The sequence below is a fragment of the Hemibagrus wyckioides genome, linkage group LG19, assembly GCF_019097595.1.
Source record: "Hemibagrus wyckioides isolate EC202008001 linkage group LG19, SWU_Hwy_1.0, whole genome shotgun sequence".
NCBI lineage: Eukaryota > Metazoa > Chordata > Actinopteri > Siluriformes > Bagridae > Hemibagrus > Hemibagrus wyckioides.
In genome coordinates, this window is record NC_080728.1 from 3,725,001 (window position 1) to 3,748,572 (window position 23,572).

The 23,572-nt window shown below is 39.8% G+C and overlaps 1 protein-coding gene across 5 annotated transcripts in view; it reads right to left on the reverse strand.

The window, feature by feature from the left end:
* The window catches only part of ptprr (protein tyrosine phosphatase receptor type R), a 58,072-nt gene that overhangs the window by 25,565 nt on the left and 8,935 nt on the right, over positions 1–23,572 (reverse strand). For 3 of the 5 annotated variants that reach the window (XM_058417029.1, XM_058417028.1, XM_058417032.1), the window contains exons 3-4: positions 8,997–9,110; positions 7,276–7,425 (exon numbers count right to left, since the gene is read on the reverse strand). In XM_058417029.1, the coding sequence (XP_058273012.1) occupies positions 7,276–7,425; positions 8,997–9,110 (264 nt within the window). Of the gene's footprint in view, positions 1–7,275; positions 7,426–8,996; positions 9,111–9,886; positions 13,760–16,044; positions 16,322–23,572 lie in introns of those variants that run through there. The other 2 variants (XM_058417030.1, XM_058417031.1) reach the window with 2 other exon arrangements.

Consider the following 23,572-nt stretch of genomic DNA (forward strand, 5'->3'; position numbering starts at 1 on the left):
CACACACACTCACAACACAACACACACACACACTCACAACACAACACACACACACACTCACAACACAACACACACACACTCACAACACAACACACACACACACTCACAACACAACACACTCACAACACAACACAACACACACACACACACTCACAACACAACACACACACACACTCACAACACAACACACTCACAACACAACACAACACACACACACACTCACAACACAACACACACACTCACAACACAACACACACACGCACACTCACAACACAACACACACACTCACAACACACACACACACTCACAACACAACACACACACACACTCACAACACACACACACACACTCACAACACAACACACACACACACACTCACAACACACACACACACTCACAACACACACACACACTCACAACACAACACACACACACACTCACAACACACACACACACACACACTCACATACGTCCTGTCATGTTCTCACCCCCTCATCAGCCTCACTGCTACTGCTGCACTGCTAATAATCACCACACACAATGACCTACTCACAACACAACACGCACACACACTCACAACACAACACACACACACACTCACAACACAACACAACACACACACACACACTCACAACACACACACACACACACACACACTCACATACGTCCTGTCATGTTCTCACCCCCTCATCAGCCTCACTGCTACTGCTGCACTGCTAATAATCACCACACACAATGACCTACTCACAACACAACACACACACACACACTCACAACACAACACACACACACACTCACAACACAACACACACACACACTCACAACACAACACACACACACTCACAACACAACACACACTCACAACACAACACACACACACTCACAACACAACACACACACTCACAACACAACACAACACACACACACACACTCACAACACAACACACACACACACTCACAACACAACACAACACACTCACAACACAACACAACCCACACACACACTCACAACACACACACACACACTCACAACACAACACACACACTCACAACACACACACACACTCACAACACAACACACACACACACTCACAACACACACACACACACTCACAACACAACACACACACACACTCACAACACAACACAACACACAACACAACACACACACACACACTCACAACACACACACACACTCACAACACACACACACACTCACAACACAACACACACACACACTCACAACACACACACACACACACACTCACATACGTCCTGTCATGTTCTCACCCCCTCATCAGCCTCACTGCTACTGCTGCACTGCTAATAATCACCACACAATGACCTACTCACAACACACACACACACACACTCACAACACAACACGCACACACACTCACAACACAACACACACACACACTCACAACACAACACAACACACAACACAACACACACACACACACTCACAACACACACACACACTCACAACACACACACACACTCACAACACAACACACACACACACTCACAACACACACACACACACTCACATACGTCCTGTCATGTTCTCACCCCCTCATCAGCCTCACTGCTACTGCTGCACTGCTAATAATCACCACACACAATGACCTACTCACAACACAACACACACACACACTCACAACACACACACACACACTCACAACACAACACACACACACACTCACAACACAACACAACACACAACACAACACACACACACACACTCACAACACACACACACACTCACAACACAACACACACACACACTCACAACACACACACACACACTCACAACACAACACACACACACACTCACAACACAACACACACACTCACAACACAACACACACTCACAACACAACACACACACACACTCACAACACAACACAACACACAACACAACACACACACACACACTCACAACACACACACACACTCACAACACACACACACACTCACAACACAACACACACACTCACAACACAACACACACTCACAACACAACACACACACACACTCACAACACAACACAACACACAACACAACACACACACACACACTCACAACACACACACACACTCACAACACACACACACACTCACAACACAACACACACACACACTCACAACACACACACACACACACACTCACATACGTCCTGTCATGTTCTCACCCCCTCATCAGCCTCACTGCTACTGCTGCACTGCTAATAATCACCACACAATGACCTACTCACAACACAACACGCACACACACTCACAACACAACACACACACTCACAACACAACACACTCACAACACACACACACTCACAACACACTCACAACACAACACACACACACACACTCACAACACAACACACTCACAACACAACACACACACACACACTCACAACACAACACACTCACAACACAACACACACACACACACTCACAACACAACACACTCACAACACAACACACACACACACACTCACAACACAACACACTCACAACACAACACACACACACACACTCACAACACAACACACTCACAACACAACACACACACACACAACACAACACACTCACAACACAACACACACACACACACTCACAACACAACACACTCACAACACAACACACACACACACACACACTCACAACACAACACACACAACACACACACACTCACAACACAACACACAACACACTCACAACACAACACACACACACACAACACACTCACAACACAACACACACACTCACAACACAACACACAACACAACACACACAAAACACACTCACAACACACACACACACTCACAACACAACACACTCACAACACACACACAACACACACACACTCAACACAACACACTCACAACACAACACACACACACACACTCACAACACACACACACTCACAACACACTCACAACACAACACACACACTCACAACACAACACACACACACACAACACACTCACAACACAACACACACACAACACAACACACACACAACACACTCACAACACAACACACTCACAACACAACACACACACAACACAACACACACACTCACAACACAACACACACACAACACACACACACTCACAACACAACACACACACTCACAACACACTCACAACACACACACACACTCACAACACACACACTCACAACACAACACACACACACACTCACAACACACACACTCACAACACACACACAACACACTCACAACACAACACACACACACAACACACTCACAACACAACACACACACAACACAACACACACTCACAACACAACACACACACAACACACTCACAACACACACACTCACAACACAACACACACAACACACACACTCACAACACAACACACACAACACACTCACAACACACTCACAACACAACACACACACTCACAACACACACTCACAACACACACACACACACTCACAACACACTCACAACACACACAACACACTCACAACACAACACACACACTCACAACACACACTCACAACACACTCACAACACACACAACACACTCACAACACACACACACACTCACAACACACACACTCACAACACAACACACTCACAACACACACACTCACAACACAACACACTCACAACACACACACTCACAACACACACACACACAACACACACACACTCACAACACACTCACAACACACTCACAACACACACAACACAACACAACACACTCACAACACAACACACTCACAACACAACACACACACACAACACACTCACAACACACACACTCACAACACAACACACTCACAACACAACACACACACACAACACACTCACAACGCACACACTCACAACACAACACACTCACAACACAACACACACACACAACACACTCACAACACAATACACACACACACTCACAACACAACACACACACACAAAACACACTCACAACACAACACACACACAACACACTCACAACACAATACACACACACACTCACAACACAACACACACACACACAAAACACACTCACAACACAACACACACACACAACACACTCACAACACAATACACACACACACTCACAACACAACACACACACACAACACACTCACAACACAATACACACACACACTCACAACACAACACACACAAACACACACAAAACACACTCACAACACAACACACACACAACACACTCACAACACAATACACACACACACTCACAACACAACACACACAAACACACACACAACACACTCACAACACAACACACTCACCAGCTACTACATGGAAACTTCTGACGGTTCTGAAAGCATGGCGCTTGTTCATCTTTATAATAGTAGAATGAGACGATATCTGAATGTTTCCTGAAGTGCAAGAAATGACTAATCACATCAAAGAGCTTCACTATAGTCAAATGAATCTAGTGTTTCCTGTTAGATTATAAAAATAAACCGCATGTTTATTTTAAACCTGACATGACTATTAACCCTACTGCTAGAATTCTTGTAAATGAATATTAATACTATTAATAGTTAATTTAGTAGTAAAATAGTAACAATACCAATAGAAGTAGTAATGATAGTAGTGGTAGTAATAGTAACAGTAATAGTAAAGTATAAATAATAATAGGTGTAGTATTATTAATAACAAGATTGCTATAAAATAGTAATAGTAACAATACTAATAGTAGTAATAACAGTAGTGGTAGTAATAATAAAGGCAATAGTAACAGTACTAACAATTACAGTAATAGTAGTAGTAATAGTGACAGTACTAGTAGTAGTAGTAGTAATAGTAGCAATACTAATAGCAGCAGCAGTAGTAATGGTAACAGTAATAGTGAAGTATAAATAATAATAGTAGTGATGGTAGTAATAGTAACAATAATAGTAGTACTAGTAGTAGTAGTGGTGGTAGTAATAGTAAAGGCAATATTAACAGTACTGACAATTATAGTTATTGTAGTAATAGTAATAGTAGTGGTAGTAGCAGTAGTAGTACTAGTAACGGTACTAATTGTAGTAGAAATAGCAGTAGTAATAGTGACAGTACTAATAGTAGTAGTAGTAATAGTAGCAATAATAATAGCAGCAGTAGTAGTAATAGTGACAGTACTAATAGTAGTGGTAGTAATAGTAGTAGTAGTACTAGTAGCAATACTAATAGCAGCATTAATAGTGATATTAACAGTTTTAGAGGCAGCAGTAATAGTAATATTAACAGTAATAGAGGCAGCATTAATAGTGATATTAACAGTTTTAGAGGCAGCAGTAATAGTAATATTAACAGTAATAGAGGCAGCAGTAATAGTAATATTAACAGTAATAGAGGCAGCAGTAATAGTGATATTAATAGCAATAGAGGCAGCAGTAATAGTAATATTAACAGAAATAGAGGCAGCAGTAATAGTAATATTAACAGCATTAATACGAGGCATGCAGGGGGTGAATATTTATATAAAGAACAGAGGTCTGGTTGTTGTGTTAACATTTGTGCTACACTAAAACAGTGTTAAGACTACAGAATGTGGAGATGTGTGGAGAAGCAAAGGGGTGAATACTTATGCAGCCTGAAATACAGTGATTATCAGTGACGTGTATTTTATTCCTGAATGACTCTTCTAGAAATTTCCACTCTTTGTATGTAAGCTGTGTTCATTTACACAACTGGGTCTCTTATTCCAAATGAAACAAAGTGACATTTAAGTGCGACTGAACTGAGTCTCCTGTGATAAAGCAAATGATTTGATCTAAATAAAAAGTGTTTATCAGACAGAGCGAGCGTTCACGTCTGCTTCTGTAATGTTAATCGCTTAAACCATGCCATCGAAGCAACAGAAGGGTGCTTGAACACACACTCCTTTTTATCTGAAGGGTTACTAATTGCTTGGTTTAAATCATTTAAGCTGCCACTCTGGAAGACACTTTACACGTCGCCTCATGAGAAAGTGCCTCACCTTGGCCCTTCCAGGCACATTAAAAAATGCACTATTATCAACGTGAACCTTCAAAATTAAGAGCAAAGAACGATGGAGAAAGAGATAAGCTTGTATGGATTAATGATTCATATGAAAGTGAGATTCTTTCCCCCCTACATTTATCTTACTGCCCTTTTAAAAAGATAAAAGATAACTAGATGACTTAAGAGTGCAGCTGAAAGCAAGTTCTTTCACTGACACAGACGGTACATCGTCCTAAAGGAGTCCAAATAACTCCTATGAGAATTGCTATTATATTTTGAAGCTGTTTATATAAGGTTCCTATAGCAGTTGTGGCTCAAGTGGTTAAGGCTCTGGGTTGTTGATGGGAGGATCGGGGTTCAAGCCCCACTGTTGGGCAGCTGAGCAAGGCCCTTAACCCTCCCTGCTCCAGGGGTGCTGTATCATAGCTGCCCCTGTGCTATGACCCCAACTTTCTTTAGGTGGGATATGCGAAGAAAAGAATTTCACTGTGCCATAATGTATGTGTGGTGATAATGAAGGCTTCTTGCCCTCAGTTCTTTTACAAGATATCACTATCCTGTAGCTCTTCTACAGCTTTCTGCTTCCTGTATTCAGCTCTATACACTTTCCTGATTGTGTTCTGTTTGCACTCACATCAAAATAGACATCATACAGAGAATATCATCTTATAACACACTGAACATCCTGCAGTGACATCATACTCAACATGGGGGGCAGCAGAGAGAGTAGTGCTGACGTTCTGGGTGTTGATCAGAAAATAAACGGTCCGAGATGAGAAAAGGAGACAAGTTTTTCTATCTTACTCTGCTCCTTTCACCGGTTGAGTGGAGCCATGTTGGAAGATATTTGATTATACATTACAGCACAGCAAAACGTAATATCTCCATTAATTTATGTGAAATTGTTTCTTTTCTTTACCTCTAATTATCCTGACAAGTTTCAGACAATGAAGTTTATTTCGCGTTGAGTTTATTCACAGTTTTAAGACAGCAGGTGGAATTTCCTTTCTTTAACCATCTTGAAATGTCTTGCAATCTATGTGTGTATTTTTCTTTCCTTCTTGTGCCAGGTCACTCTTCTAAAAGGGAATTAATCACAACGAGTTTTCATTCTGGTTAAATCTGTGGATACATCTAATGAATTAAAACCTATTTATGTGATCACTTGTGGTATCTTCAAAATATCCAAATTACAGCATCAGTGTTCAAAAGCCCCTTCTGTAAAAATCGATTCTACAAAACAAAGAGAAACTCCACTAGGAGTTTCAAATCCCGAAGCTCCCCAGCAGACGAACCTCAGAGGAGACCTCGGTGATACCGAAAGGGCCGAGGCTGCTGTGTAGGGTGTTAATGTTGAGTGAGCGGATCACTTCCTCTGAGGACACGGGCTCAGACACTCCGGCTCTGTCTGATGACACGTACAACTCGATGCCATTTTTCTGCTCCTGAGAAAAAAATAAATCAAGAAACAGAACATGAACACCATCTAACATTAATATAAACTAGAATATAGAAATACAGAGAGGATGGTGAAAATTAAAACAGAAGTGTGTGTGTGTGTGTTCTTGTTGGACTTTTGACTAACAGCTTCATGACTAATGTGTGTAGTAACCCGGAGCATCAGCATCATCACACTCGGTTCTCTCGGTTCCTCCAGGAACCGTCTTACATTTGTTTTTTTGTTTTGTTTTTCTGTCAGCTCCGGTCTGCTTGGCTGAATCTAAGGATGCCAGGTTCAGGATTGTAGGACAAATGATACTGAAGTTATAAGCAGAAGAAATCCCATATAGATTTTTTATGGAGACGTTCTGGAGACCAGTAGGTGGCGCTGTTCTGAAACTGCTCATGTTCTCTCAGCTCAAGTTGGGTGTCTATAGACCACGGTGCTGCAGAGATATAACCTCACCTTTGTTTTGGCCTGCTCTCCATCTTATTAGTTGACATGTTATATGTGAATAGTCTGATCCAGCAAAATACCTTTCCATAACTTTTTGTCTTTATTGTCTGAAGAACTGAGTGAAATTTGGGAAAATTCATCTTTTAAATTGTTCATTTCACTGTAATAATAATAATAATAATAATAATAATAATAAAAACAACAATAAAAAGAAGAAGAAGAAAAAGAAGAACGACAACAACAACAATAAAAAGAAGAAGAAAATCCCAACAATAAAAGCAAGGTCTCAGTGCTTCACACCTGATACCCTGATAAACATAATAATAAAAAATAATAAGTAAAATAATAAAAAATAAAATAAATAGATAAATAAATAAACAAATATCTATCTATCTATCTATCTATCTATCTATCTATATATATATATATATATATATATATATATATATGAAAATTAGAAAGGAAAATAAAATAAAATAAAATAAAACACTTTTTTTGTCTTCAGAAATGTATAATGAAGAAATAAAAGCAGTTTGATTTGCTCATAAAGTGCCTTGTGTATCCTATTTTTTCTCCACATGAATTAAAATCAGTTACAGATCCTAATACTGAAATATTCCTCATTTCTAATGTAAATATGATAATTAAATTGAATTTAGTTTTCATTAGTTTCATATTAAGAGTGAAGTAAGAGCTGGAATAAGAGCTGAAACCTAAAACCCCTGAGAGGATGAGACAGTTGTTATATGTCTGTAATAAAACCTATGATCTTCCACAGCATCTTCTTCGAGCAGTGAAGAACAGAAGAGCACACACTCATTCATAAATCCGCTCATGCTTTCCTCAGGGCTGTGTGTTTTTAATGCTTCTGCACTTTCAGGTGTAAACGATACATTACGTTTCATCCTCATACAGACGGACGAATCCTGAGTAACGGGACCCTGCTGTCTAACATCAAGAGTGCAATAAGACGTAAACAAACAAAGTGGACAAGGACGTGAGCATGCAACAGGTAAATAACAACAAGAGAGAGCAAGAGAGTGAGAGCGAGAGTGAGAGGAGAACATCACAGAGAGAAAGACAGAATAAAAGTGGAGTAACTCAGCGCTGGGTTCTTACATTCAGACGGTTGATGTGTACATGTCGAGGTGAAATGTCCAGAGCTGCAGCCACGCCTTCACGGAACGTCCGCAGGAGACTTACGTTCAACTGCCGAACATCCACCTGCAACGCCTGAGAGAGAGAGAGAGAGAGAGAGAGAGAAAGAGGGAATAAAAGTGAGAGTGAGAGAGAGAGAGGGAATAAAAGGGAAGGGAGAGGGAGAGAAGGGTAGAGAGAGAAAGAGAGAGAGACAGAGAGAGAGAGAGAGTAAAAGTAAGAGTGAGAGAGAGAGGGAATAAAAGGGAAGGGAGAGGGAGAGAAGGGTAGAGAGAGAGAGAGAGAGAGAGAGAGAGAGAGATAATGAAAGTGAGGAGGGAGAGGGAGTAAAAGGGAAGGGAGAGGGAGGGTAGAGAAAAAGATAGAGAGTGAGAACAAGAAAGAAAGAGAGAGATAATAAGACATGGGGTGAGAGAGGGAAGAGTGGGGAAGAGAGGGGAAGAAAAGAAGAGACGGAGAGTGAGAACAAGAAAGAGGGGGTGAGAGAGGGGTGAGAAAGAGAGGGAAAGTGTGAAAAAGAGAAAGAGAGCGAGAGAGGAAGGGAGGGAGTGAGAGAGGGAAAGAGAGGGAGACAGGGAGGGAAGCAAAAAGAGATGCATCACCATGGAAACCAGGCTTGCTCTAACCAAATGTCACAAACGGAGAGAGAGCTGTGTCAGTGTGTGAAGCCTGAAAAGCTGTTGAGGAAAAAACACACCACCCACCAGCATTTTTACCAGTGTGTGTGTGTGTGTGTGTGTGTGTGTGTGTGTGTGTGTGTCTACACACATAGTTTAACTACTAATGCAGCCAGTGAGTGTTATGTTAAACAGCTTTACGGGTCTTACTGTACTACTGTGAGACACACACACCTTCAACAGGAAGCCCTGCTGCTTCTTCAGGCCATGATTCATGAGAAAGCAGCAGGTCAGAAAGAGGAAAATGGGATCTCAGTGACCAGGTGGGCCTGTTGGAGTACTTCAGGAACTGCTGATCTCTTGGGATTTTCACTCACAACACTCTCCAGAGTCTCTCAGTGTCCAGAAAAGAAAAGTTCTGTGTAAGGAAACGCCTTGCTGATGAGAAGAGAGAGAGGAACGACAACAGGAAGTCTCAAATACGCACTCTTTACAGCTGAGGTGAGCAGAACAGCACCAGGGCATGCCAAAGATTGAAGTGCGAGACCACATCGGGTTTCAGTCCTTCAGCCAAGAACAGCAATTCTGACCAAAACTGGACAGATGAAAATATACGCAGAATGAAGGGAACATGTGGTCAGTCAGATATAAGAGAAAAATACTCCGACGGCAAACTCTGACTCTGTACTCGTTCTTCACATGGAATCGCTTTATGTCTAACCAGGAGTCCAGCTATGATGATAATGACCCAGACATTTCTAAGCACGTCAACTTCTTCTAATCAGCAGTTAATCAGTTACATGACGTTGGGGAAGAACCGCTGACTATATCCTCATCAAAATCTCCTTCCATCACATCCCATACATTTCATTTCAATCCACTAGTTTGAATTATGTAGTGTGAGAGCGATCACTTCACATCATAATCCAGATAACGCCATCCAGTTACACTATAAAATATAATCTGGATGTTTAGAGCTGACCGGAAGAAACACAGACTGATGGACCTGATGTACACAACTGAACGAATTAAATGCAGTGATTTTTTCCCCAGTGTCACTGAAACTCATGAATAAATGACACATTTAAGGAAAGCATTAAACAGATTTACTTTAGTTTATTATTTTAGTGTTATTGCTCTGTTGTTATTTATTAGATATTTATTATTTTATTGGATCTGAATTTAGATTTGAATAAAATACGAGTAAAAATGTAAGTATGGTTTAAAAAGTAAAAAATAAAAAGACTGACTGCTCTAAAAATCAAAGTCCTTTAAGGAAAAGAGCAGCCTCAGCCTCAGAGACTGGAAAGCAGAGGCCGGGGAGGTGAGCAGACCAGAGGTCAAGCAACAGATCTCACCAACGCACACAATCCACCCACACTGCTGTAAGACCTTCCACTTAACTCCCCTTACCCTCCAGCTACCTGTTTAAAATTCATACCAATAACACACACACACACACACATCGATCAGGCATAACATTATGACCACTAACTTAATATTGCATTGGTCCCCATTTTTCTGCCAAAACAGCCCTGACTCATCGAGGCATGGACTCCACTAGATCCCTGAAGGTGTGCTGTGGTATCTGGCACCAAGATATCAGCAGCAGATCCTTTGAGTCCTGTAAGATGTGAGGTGGAGCATGGATGGGACATGTTTGTCCAGCACAACCACACAGATGCTGGATTGGATTGAGATCTGGGGAATTTGGAGGCCGAGTCAACAACTCAAACTGGTTGTTGTGGTCATCAAACCATTCCTGAACCATTTCTGCTTTGTGGCACAGGGCAATTTCCTGCTAAAAGAGGCCACAGCCATCAGGGAATAGTATTTCCATGAAAGGGTGTACATGGTCTGTGACAATGCTTCGGTAGGTGGTACGTGTCAAAGTAACATCCACAGGTGATGACAGGACCCAAGGTTTCCCAGCAGAACATTGCCCAAAGCATGACACTGCCTCCGCCGGCTCGCCTTCTTCCCATAGTGCATCCTGGTGCCATGTGTTCCCCAGATAAGAGGCGCTTACACGCACCCGGCCATCCATGTGATTTAAAAGACAATGTGATTCATCAGACCAGGCCACCTTCTTCCATTGCTCCGTGGTCCAGTTCTGATGCTCACGTGCCCATTGTTGGTGCTTTCGGAGGTACACAGGGGTCAGCATGGGCACCCTGACTGGTCTGAAGCTATGTAGCCTCATACACAACACACTGTGATGCACTGTGTATTCTGACCCCTTTCTATCAGAACCAACATTAACTTCAGCTATTTGAGCAACAGTAGCTCGTCTGTTGGATCGGATCACACGGGCCAGCCTTCACTCCCCACGTTCACCACTGTTCCTTCCTTGGACCACTTTTGATAGATACTGACCACTGCAGACCAGGAACACCCCACAAGAGCTGCAGTTTTAGAAATCCAGTGGTCTAGCCATCACAATTTGGCCCTTGTCGCTCAAATCAAACTCGCTCAAATCCTTACACTTGCCCGTTTTTCCTGCTTCTAAGACATCAACTTTGAGGAGATAATGTTCCCTTCTACACACACACACACACACACACACACACACACACACACACACACACACACACACTGAGCAGGATGAAGCACTTACTGAAGATGATTGAATACATTTGAACTGATGAAGAAGCCTTTATTTGTCACTATTCAGCTAAGTGAAATGTTATGCTCATGTATCATGGTGGTGATGGGGTTTGAAGCCTCAACCCTCTGAGCTAACTAACCCAGAGCTGGAACCAATAGAACCACTACTGCCCTAAAGGGGGTTGTTGTTGCGTTTATTTGTTTTGCGGCACTTAATAGAAGCATACATTTCCCATTAATATCACAATCTTCATGATAAACATCACAGTCTTCAAAATTTTATCAACGTTAGGACACATTTCACATTCAGAGTGACCTTGGCATGTGTCATATGATTTCACTACAAACACTACACTACTCCTCTGCTGAAGCAGCTTCCTGGTGCACAAATTATTGATTCTTTGACTTCATTTACTGAAACAGTGATCTGACATATCAGTGACATAACAGTTATTAAGTTTCTTCATTAGCACATCCTGTAAAGCCGCTCTGATTTCCAGGAGATGGAATAACCTGAGCAATCCCACAAGCCCATAAGAGCTGGGTAACATCCTGTCTGTGTAAGCACTCGCCTGCTGTAAAAGACCCTGGAGTGAGACGTTACTCTGACGTGAGCCGAGCCTCCTGGTCGCAAATAAAACCTAGCAGATCATTTGTAAGAGCAAGACAGAATCTGTTTTCTGAAAGGGCATGCTGTCCAGAATCCATAAGTGTCCAGAAACACATTCATTTTTAGAGCATACTATCAAATCAGTCAACTTCCCAAACTAACTGGTTACAGGAAGGATAACTGCTCCGAGAAGCTCCGTCTAAATAGCTAACTGTCAAATCAGTGAAATTAGCTTGCTAACTAATCGAATTTTCACAACATAAAGACTTCACTTTGATTTGTTTCGCTGCATGTTGAAGGTCAACCCCAACTGCTTCACTGACCAAAATTAATTAAATTCTATTTCAATCCCATTTATTTGTATAGCCCCTTTTACACTGGACATTGTCTCAGAGGAGCTTTACAAAAAGAAGAGAAACAGAGAAAGGAGAAAAAAATTATTACATTAAGTTATTAAACTATTTTATCCCTAATGAGCATACCTGTGGTGACGGTGGTGAGGAAAAACTCCCTGAGATGATATGAGGAAGAAACCTTTAGAGGAACCAGGCTCAGAAGGGAAACTCATCCTCATTTGGGTGACACTGGACAGTAAATAATGTAACTGTAACTGATTAATGTCCTTTCTACAACAGCAATCAACGGCCCATGAGGAACTATTAGGTCAGTGTAGTTCATTATAGACACTAATTCCTTGCTGTCACAAGCTGACAGATGAAATGGCAGATCTTTGACGGTGTAAAAGTCCCCAAGTGGCTAGTATTTATTGTCCACATACAAGCTAAGACTCATCCATTATCCTGATTATAAAAACAAAAGACAAACCTAGACTCTCCCTCTATCCCACTGTAACAAAAATGCGTAATGAATATGAATCACTGAAAAACATTACAGATGAGTACACAAAATTTTCAACAAGAGCATTTAATAAATGCATATGCATACAGTATAAAAACAGGGCTAAAGCTTAAGAATAACTCACATAAACCTATATATATATATATATATATATATATATATATATATATATATATATATATATATATATATTTTAAAGGATTATTCCTATAAGCGTCTTCATCTTATTTCCTGAACATGTTAAGTTTGCTATTTTAGTCTTTTTTTTTGTCATTCGCTGGCATATTTCAGCAAAAAATAGACAAACTGTTATATCCTCCCACCTAAATAATAGTCACTAAATCAATTAATATTCTAAAAACTACCACTGTGTCTTATAATTATATACAATTCTAGATTGCTATAAGTTTTATTCTGATTACAGTCAGCATTCAAAGTTTACAATCCACCTTCAAACATACCACAGGACCTGTTCTGTCTGATAGTATAATGAATTATCTAGATTAGGCAGTATTTTTGAAGGTCAGAGATTTCGAATTCGAGATGCGGATCATGACAACAATCACAATGAAGGTTCAAAAAGAGACAACTCATCAGTGTGTTAAACATCGTGCAGGAAATCCGTGTAGTTCGACCTGGAAACCTGACAGGTGGGATATTTTGGCTGTGAAGTGCTGTCTAAAGGATGGTGCTGTTAATCATTCAGCTCTACGTAAGATACTCAGGTGAGCGTGTGAACAATGCTGTATCACGTGGATCATTTTCCTATCATTTCTACGATTTATCTTTCTATAGACTGGTAAATCAAAGGAATGTTTTTTTTTGTTGGTTTTAATTCTATATGTTACACATATACAGCTCTGGGGAAAAAAATAAGAGACCACTGCCCAATCTCCAGATGTGAACCCTATTGAAAACCTCTGGAATGTCATCAAGAGGAAGATGGATGGTCACAAACCATCAAGCAAAGCTGAGCTGTTCGCTTTTTTGCAAAAAGAGTGGTATAAAGTTGTAAAAACTGGTGGAGATCATGGAGCCAAAACCCATGCAGATCGAGGTTATTCCACCAAATACTTGATCCAAAGCATTAACACGATCTGTTTACAAATGATTTGCATTTTGTTTTATTTGAGTTATTAAAGCTCTGCATGATCTTGGGTTATTTTGATGTGTTGTCATTTCCTTTAAATATACACTCTAAATAACAATAGTTATATTTTGAATTTAGGAGAAATATTGTCAACAGTTCACAAAAAATGAAACAAAACTCTTCATCTCACCAACACATGCACCTGGAAGAAAAAAACAGAAGAAACTCATTATTTTGCAGTGGGCGCTTATTTTTTTCCAGAGTTGTACATGTTAGTGGCGTAAAATAAAACATTAAAATGTTCAATTTAAAAATATGTATGTAGGGAAATGTAGAGAAACAACATGTGTAATTTCGACTGACGGAAAAGGTTTAAAAAGCCGTTATAAGGTGAATCACCTCAAACAATCCCACATCATTTCATTTCATCGCCACAGTCTTTTAAAGCACTGATGATTGCTATAAAAAAATCAAATCTGTATTTCCCCATACTCTCTCTCTCTCTCTCTCTCTCTCTCTCTCTCTCAGGACACAGCTTTATGCTCCCAAACCATAAACTACTGGTACTATGCCTTCCATAAAAACTATAAAGGATGCCGGAGAGCTGCTGAAACTTAAGGTCACCATACATACTACTATAATGTGCTCATTTATTAGATCATTGATTTCTGATAAAAGCCATAACACATAAATTAGAGTCTGGTATTAATGTGTATGACACAGAAGACATTCAGGATGCAACGTAACACAAAATCTATAACGCTCAGGTCAACTTGATATCAGAATTGAATCAGCATTTAAATGTTGATGCAGTTTACAGCTCTATAAACAATCGATTTTTCAATGTTAAACATCAAATCCTAACCCTGACATCAAATCCTAACCCTAACCTTAAGATTATGTTCTTGCTCTTTACATTTATTTAAATAAAAGCTGCAAGGAGTTGTCAAATCCGTCAAAACAGTCAGATATTCCGATCCTTCTGGGGACATTTGGTTCCTAGTGATCACACACACACAAACTCATATACACACGATATTCCGTGTACTCACCGACAAAGTGTTGATATAGTAGAAGTAACTCTTAAAATCAACTAAAACATGACATCAGTTCTGACTCTCTTACACAAGAAAATGATTTTCAAAACGCTGAAATGATCTGGCGACGTCTATAACAACATCTGGAGACAGTAAAGAAGTGAAACAGCTGCACTCACCGAACGCTCACCTGAGAGATCTGCCAGGAGATGGAGAGACAAGCTGAACCTCCATCCTCTATCATTTTGGCACTTCAGCAAGAAACCAATTCATGACCAACCCGCTACAACCCCGGAGCACATTTCTCGCAAATGTTTGCAGCTGTGCGAGCATTCTCTGTCTCTCTCTCTCTCCTGCTGTGTACAACAGCCGCTGAAAATGTGGAGTAATTACGGTAATAGCATGGAGTGGAGGTAGAGGAGGAGGCGGATGGGCTAACCGAGCTCTTCTGCCTGAACCTGAGTCCCTCAGAGACTGATTTAGCACAATGACTCACCTACACAAAGAGAGCATCAGGGAAACATTACTGAAATGAAAGTGGCGGCGATAATGACAACACGAGCGCACGAATGTACACGTCCTCACGCACACAGAAGCACAAGGCAATAATACTTTACAAAACAACTCTTTTTTTTTTCACCTCCTAATACTGATTAGATCAGTGAAACGTGCAACACGGCGTTTGTCTGTTTGTTGCCAGGGTCTTGGCGCTCAAAACCCATCGGTTTAAGACGTCTCCTGCGTGATTTTTACTCCCTGACAGTAAAAACAGCCTGATTATTAACAAAGTAATATCAAACCCACCAGAGAGAACCGACACTAAGGTTTGCTCTGATTTGTAAATGAAGATGTGGTCAATAATTCCCAGGATCAGCTGTGGATAATAAAGCAGCAAATGGCTCTGAATGAATGTTTACAGGAGATATACCTTAACACACAGGCTGTGCTGTTCACCATCCCATGACTGAGTCTTTAATGATTATCAGTTTCATTGATTTCACCGAAGAGTCTCGATTCTCTACAGTTTCTTTAGGATGACTAGTGACTACTGCAATGTAAACAATGCCATAACGTCTACCAAAGAGTTATATAGATAGATAAAGAGAGAGAGAGAGAGAGAGAGAGAGAGACTGGCAAAAGCACAGTCTAGATAACAAAACCCGTATCCAGGCAACTGCTACCTTCTACAAGTGAGAGGGTTCATACTAAACACCGACGGTAAACTTCATTGTGAATGAAAGTGATTTTTTTTTAATGTTTTATGTGTTTGTTTGTCTAATACTGTATTGCGTAGGAGGGCGCAATGACTCAGCCATTAATCTCTACAATGTTTTTGTTACGAAACCCAACTTATAGACTTTAAACCGAACACGGCTCACGACCGGGCGCATCATCGTGATCAGTGTCAATCGCAGATCACATAAACAAATAAATAAATCGCTAAAAATATATGCAGCATTTATTTCATCCAAATCGTACTCAGTTAGCAAAGTTGGTTAGATCCTAATGACCTTTTTTTGGTGTAAAACTAAAGCCATAAAGAGCCAAAAAGAGCTACACATGAGAGTGTTGCTTCTTCCCTGGTAGTTACAGTAAAGCCTGAAGATCAAATCATTCCTAATCTTACTTCACCTCTGTATATCTAATCACATTAGGCTCTTCAGACAATTAATGTGCTCCACGTCTGTTGTTTAGAGCTCTAAAGCTTCAACGAAAATAAGTATGCCACCTCTTTGGGGCTGTTTTTTTTTTTTTTTTTGCAAGCTTTGTCAAGGAGATTAGATATAATTTTGATATTAAAAAAAAAACTGACTGATTATATGACAATAACAGCAGAGCAGCTTGGGTACTGCTGTCTAATTATTAAGAATTAAATCTCCTTTCCAACGCTCTGTACAACAGCATTAGTATCTGACCTTTTTAAAGCCTCTGTTAAAACTTTGAGAGGTGAGGAACCCTCGCAAAATACCACCAATTAGCCCAGTTGAGATTTTTTTTCAACCAACCATTTAACGGCAAAAGTATTATTAATAAGGATTATTGGAAATAATTAGACAGAATAAGATGAACAATCTATGGCTAAACTTTTTGGAGCACGTATTAATCCCAGATTTATTCCCCCTGTGTTTGCTGTTATAATGCGCTCCATTCTTCTCTTCTGTGAAGGTTTTCCACTAGATGTTGGAGCGTGTCTGTGGGGATTAGTGATCATTCAGCTACAAGAGCATTAGTGAGATCAGACACTGATATTGTGAGAGTGAGGAGGTCTGGGGTTCAGTCGGGGTTCCAGTTCATCCTCAAGGTGTTCAGTGGGGTTGAGTCAGAGTCAGGGCTCTGTGCAGGACACTCCAGTTCTTCCACTCCAACCTTAACACCCCATGTCTTCATGGAGCTCAGGGGCTTTGTGCACAGGGGCATTGTCATGCTGGAACAGGGTTCGAGTCTCTTACTTCCAGTGAAGGGAAACTGTAATGGTACAGCATACAGAGACTTTCTGTACAACTGTGTATGGCAGTTTGGTGAAGAACCACATATGGTTGTTTATGGTCAGGGGCACACATACCTTTGTCCATATAGTTACTCCAAATCAATTCTTACTAGAACCTAGTGGAACATTTGGGAGACACAGCCTGAAGCAGGGATCGAACCTGGATCTCTGCAGTAATCTTGATCACCCACTGACAGAGAATAAGACCCAGATGCAGGATCAGGAATAGAGCGACTTTAATTAACCGACGTAAAAATAACAAAAGACTTAAACAAAACAGAGCGAATACAACATGGAAAACAAACATGAGGAAACAATGACTGACCATGACTGATTCAACAGACTTATGTATATAGGGCAAAGCATTAGATTCAATAGGGAACAGGTGACATTGAGGGAAAATGGAAAAATGGGAAGGGCGTGGCACATCTAATGTCGGGAATAACAAACAATACAGCAAACTCTGATGACACGCCTGCCAGCACCCTCATTCCAGTAGCTCCTGACACCTAGTTGATCCCTGTCTAATAAAAGTAGGGGGTGCAGGTTCTCCATTTGTCCCATTAATGTGTCAATGGCAAATAAATCAATAAATAAATAAACTCATCATACCAACCGGTGCACTCCTGCTAAACATAAACATCCATGTTTTACTGTCATGACATGTCTCATGTCATGTTCTCAAGTGACCTGTGTACTAATTCCAGCTGGCCCCACTTCACGTGTACCAGTTTGCCTGAGGGCAGTGTTCACTTGCGTGACTAACATATGTGTTTACATGAGCACAATGTTCTAACCTGTTTCAAAATGCAGCAACAGCTGCAGGAAAGGGCATGAATATTTTCCAACATGAAAATACAGATTAGATTGCAGTGGATGGAACCAATTAGAAACCATGAAGATGGATTTGGACTGCAATTGATTCAGTTTTGTACTCCATTAGTGAACTTCAACAAAATAGACTTCATGTTACAACTAGTATGAATTTCCTGATTATGCAGTGTTTTACCACACAGTTATGTCTGGATCTGGATGTTTTAGTCTGGATCCTCTTAAGGTTTCTTCCCAAAGTGCTATACAAAGAAAATTAAAATGAATTGAATGGGATAGACTGCTATAGACTGGCTCCAGGATGTATCCTGTCTTGTGGCTTATTTTTCCTGGGATAGACTTCAGGTTCTGTGTGACCCAATAGGTTAAGCAGTGTAGAGAATGGATGGATGGATGAATGCCTGGATGGATGGAAAGATGGATGGATGGATGGATGGAGCAATGCATAATGTATAGGAAATGATGAGATTTCTATAGGAAACTACAATTAAACTGCCCAAAAAACCTTGAAGAACTACAATGACTTGCAGTGTGTAGATGTGAAAATGACATGCATCTTACATCTCTATGCGTATTTTGCTTCAGCATCTCTACAATGTAGTTAAAGACAACAACAATAAAGATTTAATAAAGATGCTTGTTTTGGCGTTAGGAGAGGAACATTCAACATTCAGCACCCTTAGGCTAGCTAAGACTGGGCAATCTCTCTCTCTCTCTCTCTCTCTCTCTCTCTCTCTCTCGCTCTCTCTAAATTGGATTTTCTCTGTCTAATGTCACTGGAGCTCAGAGCAGTGCACCGGCCACCCTGTTCTTGTCATCCAATTAGATTCGATTTCCCCAACCTGAAACGCTCTTAAAAGCTCATTGAGGTCTTTGTGGTGTAGCCTGGTCCATAACATGGCTCTCAGTCAGATAGCCCCACAGTGTTGCCCCCTTTTTATCAATCCCAACCCCACAAATGGACAATAGTGGCTCAGGTTCCTGCCCTGATCAGAAAGCTTCTCTTGTTTTCCATCTTAAATCTCCAGTTTACTATCAGATACTGTAACTGACCCATGGGAGGCTGCACGCAGTGCTGTCGGTTCCGTCCGTTGTCATAAGTAATGACATACTTTATCTTAAAACTCTGCAAGGTAGAGAATTTTGTAGCTCTTGTAGCTCATCCACCTCAAGGTTTGATACGTTGTGCATTCTTTTCTGCTCACGAGTGATTATTTAAGTCGCTGTAGCCTTCCTGTCAGCTTGAACTGGTCTGGCCATTCAACTCTGTCCTCTCTCACAGCAAATGCCAGGTGCAATTCCTATAAATAAAATTGTTACTCACTGGAAGTTTATCATTTTTCCAAACATTTTTATAACTGCTCATGTCAATTTTCAAGAGATCAGCAGTCACAAAGCTCTCCACAGTTAATGGCAATGACAGAGTAGTGCATGCTTATTTAAGTCATGATCATTGCCTGGTGTATTTTGTACATGTTTCTAACAGTGTGGTGCTCGTGGGAAACAGCAAAATCAGATAAGATTATGGTTTCTGTTCACACCACTGTGACCTCTAGCTAGTCTAAAATACAAAACTGATCAATGAGCACTGCACACAGCTTTTCAGTGCAACATGCAATTATCAGCTAACAATAAGTTTAATAAAAAATAGCTGGAAATGAGTTTTAATGTCCTGGCATTTATTTGCTTACTACACTCTTAAAAAAGGATCCTTGGGGTTCTGTGCTTTTCCAATATAACCGTTTCAATTAGAAATGCTTCTATGTAGAAGCTTCAGAGAGCAATGAAGCATTTATATTGAAACGGGTCAGATGATCCGTATTTATATTAAAACGGATGTGTTTTTGCAGTTTTAATTCTATTGGTTAAAGATCTAGTCATTTGTATCTGTATTCTAGATACAATTTATTCATAACACAATGTCGTTGTGTTGGTTCAATTAAATATAATTAAAATTTTTCTATTTCAATTTATTTGTATAGCGCCTTTTACAATGGACATTGTGGTAAAGCAGCTTTACAAAAGAAGAGAAACAGAGAAAGGAGGGAAAAAATGATTATATTACATTTTTAATCTATTTTATCCCTAATGAGCAAGCCTGCCAGGCTATAACATATACTATGTCTGAATTTGCTGTATTTTATTGTCCAAATTTGTTTACAATAATAATAATAATAATAATAATAATAATAATAATAATAATAATAATAATGCCCCAAATCTCCTGGGATAGACTCCAGAACCATTTCAGGGAATCATTTCGATTCTATATAGAACCACTCCTTTTGAGAGTGTATGATATGGAGGCATTTTATTAACTGTGTTAGGGACAGGAGTGTAGATCAGATTTATATGGATGTATTATTCCATGTGTAATGATGTGGGTTTGATGACGTCTGCAGGCTTTTCTCTGCTCATGTGTAAAACTATGTGTTAGTTCTATAGTTAAAAAACTCTTTCTAGGTGTAGTCTTGCTTATGCATACATTGGAAGAGTACACAAGAATGAAGTTCCTGTAAATGGGGTTAAATGTGATGTAAGCAGATGGTTAAATGCAGTTAGTCTGTATACAGACCTGATGTTGAGACAGAGACCACAGAAGCTGTAGTTAACTGTCAGTTATGACAGGAAATGAGTTGATGGGGCTTTAATAAATGCCTTTCACGTTTACTCTACAGATTTACATAAGATGAATATCTTACACACACACACTCACAACAATTTAGATAGATAGATTTCATGGTTTCCCTTCATCAACTTAGTCATCAAAAAACACACACCAACATCTCTTCTTATGCAGGAAGCTGAGGACAGCTAAAGTTCAAAACACCATTAATTCTTCAGTTTTACACTCTTAAAAAAAGGGGTGTCTCTGATTTCTGTATAGAACCTTGAGGTTCTGGACTTGGCCAATAAGATAAAAATAATTCAAAATACTTTAAACTGAAATGATAGAAACATTTAGATAAGTGGGATAGATAGATAGATAGATAGTGTGCAAGCAAGAGTGTGATTCAGTAATACACATCTTATAAAGATAGATAGATAGATAGATAGATAGATAGATAGATAGATAGATAGATAGATAGATAGATAGATAGATAGATAGATAGATAGATAGATAGATAGATAGCTTTAGGGGAGAGTGTGCAAGCAAGAGTGTGATTCAGTAATACACATCTTATAAAGATAAGGATAAAAGCGCGATTCGTCACTCCAGAGAACACCTGATTCTGATAGATAGATAGATAGATAGATAGATAGATAGCTTTAGGGGAGAGTGTGCAAGCAAGAGTGTGATTCAGTAATACACATCTTATAAAGATAGATAGATAGATAGATAGATAGATAGATAGATAGATAGATAGATAGATAGATAGATAGATAGATAGATAGATAGATAGATAGATAGATAGATAGAACACGCATTACTGCCACCATAATGTCGTAATTACGGGTTCTGAGTTTCTGAGTTCTGGTCCAAAGTCAGTCAGAAAACATGGTGGAGTAAATGGATGTATCGTCTGTAGTTGACGGTAAATTTGTTGAAATTGAATGTTTACTCGCCTCAGAGGGTGATTTCAGCTCTTATGTGTGTGGTTTATGCAGCAAGCTACTGAAATACAAGCAACCTGGTTAACACTTTTTCCAGAGACATGGTTTGATTTGCTTTTGTCAGGGTGTTTTTGTCAGACTATAAAGCAAGCTAATTTCCTGTATAAAATCCGATAGCGCTGTATAATTATGATATAAGATGTAACGATAAAGTTTGCAGAATAACGTCCTGTGTTTATTTGCCAGACATATCAAGACTTTGCTTTCTGAGCATGCTTCTCTGATTTGTGATCCTGTTCTTATATCTGGTGTCACGATTCTTGTTTTTTGTTTTGTTTTTAATGCTATCCGTAGTTAAAGTTGTTGTGATCAGGAATCAATTTCTCTGACATATTGTAACAGTATAGAAGGAAAGAATGCAAAATGTGAGGTAACAAATTCTACATGATGTTGACACAGAATCTGATAAACAGAGATAATGAACAGCAGAAAAACCTACGGCATCAACCCACGCCTGTAATTAGACTGCTCTTTGGAGAGGTTTCACCAGGTCAAAAAATCAATCCCAAAATAAATTCATCATTGTTCTGTTTTGAAGCATGCTTCAGCAAAATGCCTCGATCAGAAAGTTCATGGAGAAGAAACATTTTGTTGTGAGAATTTCTACCTGTGACATGACAACAGCAGAGTCAGAAATAAAACCAAGATGCTAATGTTCCTGCGAATGCTTTACAAATATTTTCCACGTAGTTTTAGCACACAGTATAAAAAAACAATACACTTTTTTTTTTGCTTAAATGCTGTAATATGCTGTTTATATGTTACAATCCAGGAGTATTCTACT